At 30.7% G+C, this 3,247-nt stretch overlaps 1 protein-coding gene across 1 annotated transcript; it reads right to left on the reverse strand.

Annotated features, from left to right (window-relative positions):
- Window positions 1-1,708: 1,708 nt before the first annotated feature.
- On the reverse strand, window positions 1,709-2,894 carry LOC129874242 (uncharacterized). The gene has a single exon (XM_055949506.1). The coding sequence runs from the start codon at window positions 2,783-2,785 to the stop codon at window positions 1,835-1,837; it is 951 nt and encodes a 316-aa protein (XP_055805481.1). The 5' UTR covers window positions 2,786-2,894; the 3' UTR covers window positions 1,709-1,834.
- Between the last annotated feature and the right edge of the window lie 353 nt (window positions 2,895-3,247).

A 3,247-nucleotide genomic window follows, 5' to 3' on the forward strand; every position in this document is an offset into this window, starting at 1 on the left:
TTAACTCTTCGTGTGTAAAATTGAGCTCATCTAACTCATTTCAGCTCATTTAAAAGTTGAGCTGATATATAGTCCAAATTAATTCATAGAAACTTTTATTATTTTAAAAAATATTTTTTTTATTTAATATGTTATGTATCATAATAATAAAGTAAATCATAATTTTATTTAGGTACTTACAAAATTGATCAAACAAATGAATTAAAACCTAATAAAAATTAAGCGGGTTAAATTATGACTTACTTTTTATCTCATTTTGGCTTAATTTATTTTAACCCAACTAATGTTAAAACAGATCAACTCAATTCATTTTGATTCCATCAATCTACTCATTTGACACCCAACGGATGCTATTGAATATGTTCAAGTTAAGCTAGTCTTGGTGCTCAATGGAATAATATTTTGTTGGAGTTTATGTATACTAACTACTAATAATATTAAATTATGCATTCATATTAAATAAAAATCAAAAATTATGTTTATATAAAATAATAAGAAAAATGATTAACAATCAACAATAATCCAACATGGAAACTACTTTTAACAAAAGTGTACTTTTTCCCTTTTTTTTAAAAACCAAAATAAGGCCCACTAATAAAATTGTCCACTTGATGCCTATTTTTGGTTGTCATCATCCTATGTATTTATTGTGAGTTGACACAAATGAACTGTGTGGTTGATGTTGTTGTTGTATTATTATTATTATTATGGCTGACAGCTAAAAGTATTTGATTCATTTATAAAAAAAACAAAATGCACCCACTTAATATGATTTTTGTGATTACTTGGAATTGTTGTTATCACAAAGTTTGATTTGCACAAGCAATGCTGAAAAAGATTAGACACTACTATCCACGTGATTCGGATTTTCTTCCTCTTGGATAAGAGATTTTGAATACAAAAATAATGTCTTTAAAAATAAATCTTATAATGTGTATAAATTTAAATTTAAGCGAATTCTAATATAAACACAAAAATGAGAGGTCCCTGGATAATTTCATCTTTCTTATTTTCCCTATCATAAATTGCGTATTTTGATTAATGAAAGTTACTAAATTCTAACAAACTTATTCATTCCAAGTTAGCTTTATTTTTTGTTCTCAAGGTTAGTCAAATTATGTTTATTCACCAAAGGATGTGGTAAGTAAACGAGATTCACCATTCTTAATCGAACGTCTTAATTTCAAGCTTCAGAATTAATAAAGGTTTCGATAGGAAGCATTTTTGCCTTTAGGCTTATTTTCACAAATGACTTTTAGGCCAACATTTAAATTTTGAAAACTATAATGTTTTGAAAAATTATCCTTTTGAACAATATTAAACATGATAGTCTTCGACCTTACATATAAAATGTAAAAATTATCATTTAATGTTTGCAACAACTACAAAAAAACGATTTTAATCTAATATTTTCTCACGACGATGATAATTTTATCGAACATTTCTTTAGTCACACCATGTAATTTGTTTAAACCCATGTCATAAAATTGCTATTAAACTTGGCTACTTAAATTAGCTGAGTTGTCTAACAAATATTTAATTATGACCAAAGGACGACTTATTTAATTAATCAAAGGAATTTGGTAGAATCACCAACAAAGCAATCAAAAAATTCAACAATTAAATCACAATAATTTATGAAGAAAACCAAATTAAAATATTCATAAGGGACAAAAACAAATTAAATGTAGAAAAATAAAAATAAAGCTTGACCAAACATTAATTTATCATCATTTTCAATAATTGTCGAAAATAATAATTATATACAGAAATAATCCGACGAGTTTCATTGACGATTTTACCCTTTCTAGATCATTTCATTGAAGAACACTAGTCAATTTTTTGAACCGTCAAATTTTTCTTCGACAATAACGGCGTCTGCGTCCCACCACGTGTCACCGTCAATTTTCTCTAACGGCGTCTTCACGTTTCTCATATCACCAACCGTCAACATCCCGGCGGCTTCGTTTCTTACGTAAATTTTTCCGACGTCGGAACCATTAACTCCGACGACCGTAACTGATCCGGCACCCCAATCAGCACATATCGCCGGCGATTTAGTTTTCATCCTCGTATCATAAGCAGCTAAAACAACACCGTTCCGGTCGTTTTGTACTTCCGATGACAAAACTACCGAAGGCGACGCCATTGCCACCGACGGAACCTCAGAAGACCCAGAAAACAAATTTCCTATTTTCTCTTCCTGATTCAAATCCCATAACGAAACTACACTTTTCGATAAATCTTCATATTCATAATCTAAACCTAAAGCTAAACTATCCCATAGCTTCACAACATTCTTTCCAGCGGAAAATTCCGTCCATGGAAACCTCTCTAAGCTATTTCGCCGTCGTCGGAATCTCAAATTCCTATTTTGCCCTTTTTCCCTGAAATAAAAACACGAACCCGCAACAGTAAAATCCTCATCAATCTGTTGATCTAATAGATCCTCATCATCAGAAGACGCCGGAGACGAGCATTTATCATCACCGGCATCTTCATCATCATCGGAAATATCGAAATCTTCGCCGAGATATTGAAGAAGGGGTTCAGCAGAAGGTTTAATTCTACGAACGTAAATGAATAATAGCTTGATTTTTCTTATTAAGCTGCTGAAAGTAGCTAAAATGGCGAGAATTAAAGCACCCCATTTCCAGAAACTGTAAACTTGAGGAACTTTTTCTAAGGGTGAAAGTTGAAAGAATCGAGAAACCAGAGATGGGTTTTGTAGACATTTTACACCTGCTTCAAAATCGCTGATCATATTGATCTCAGGAAACTCCATTTTGAGGGGTTTATTGACCCAATGTGAGGAAGAAGAAGAAGAAAAAGAAAAATATGAGCTTTGAACTGTTTGGTTAGAAAAAAGAGAAATTTTATAGAAAACAAGAATTTGAGGGGTTTGGAAAAGGGAAGAAGAAGGGGTATATAATGGTGGAGAAGAGAGGTTAAAGGGGTAATAAAATAATTTTAAAATGACGTGGAAGAAGGGTATTGGATAAGGAATAGAAAATGTTTTGACACGTCAGAAAGTGCATAAAGGAAAAAGAATATTGGGATTAGATTTATGTTGAGTATTGTTTGAATCACTTCACCCTTATTATATCAAGTATATTTTTATAAGATTGTTTTTGATAAATTTAAGATTTTTTTAAAAAAGAAATATTAATAATATTAAGTTACTCTCTTGATACGGTAAAGGTATAAGCAAGACAGATTACTAATTATTTATTTTAATGCTTATTTC

This window comes from Solanum dulcamara, chromosome 2 (assembly GCF_947179165.1).
Source record: "Solanum dulcamara chromosome 2, daSolDulc1.2, whole genome shotgun sequence".
Taxonomy (NCBI): Eukaryota; Viridiplantae; Streptophyta; class Magnoliopsida; order Solanales; family Solanaceae; genus Solanum; species Solanum dulcamara.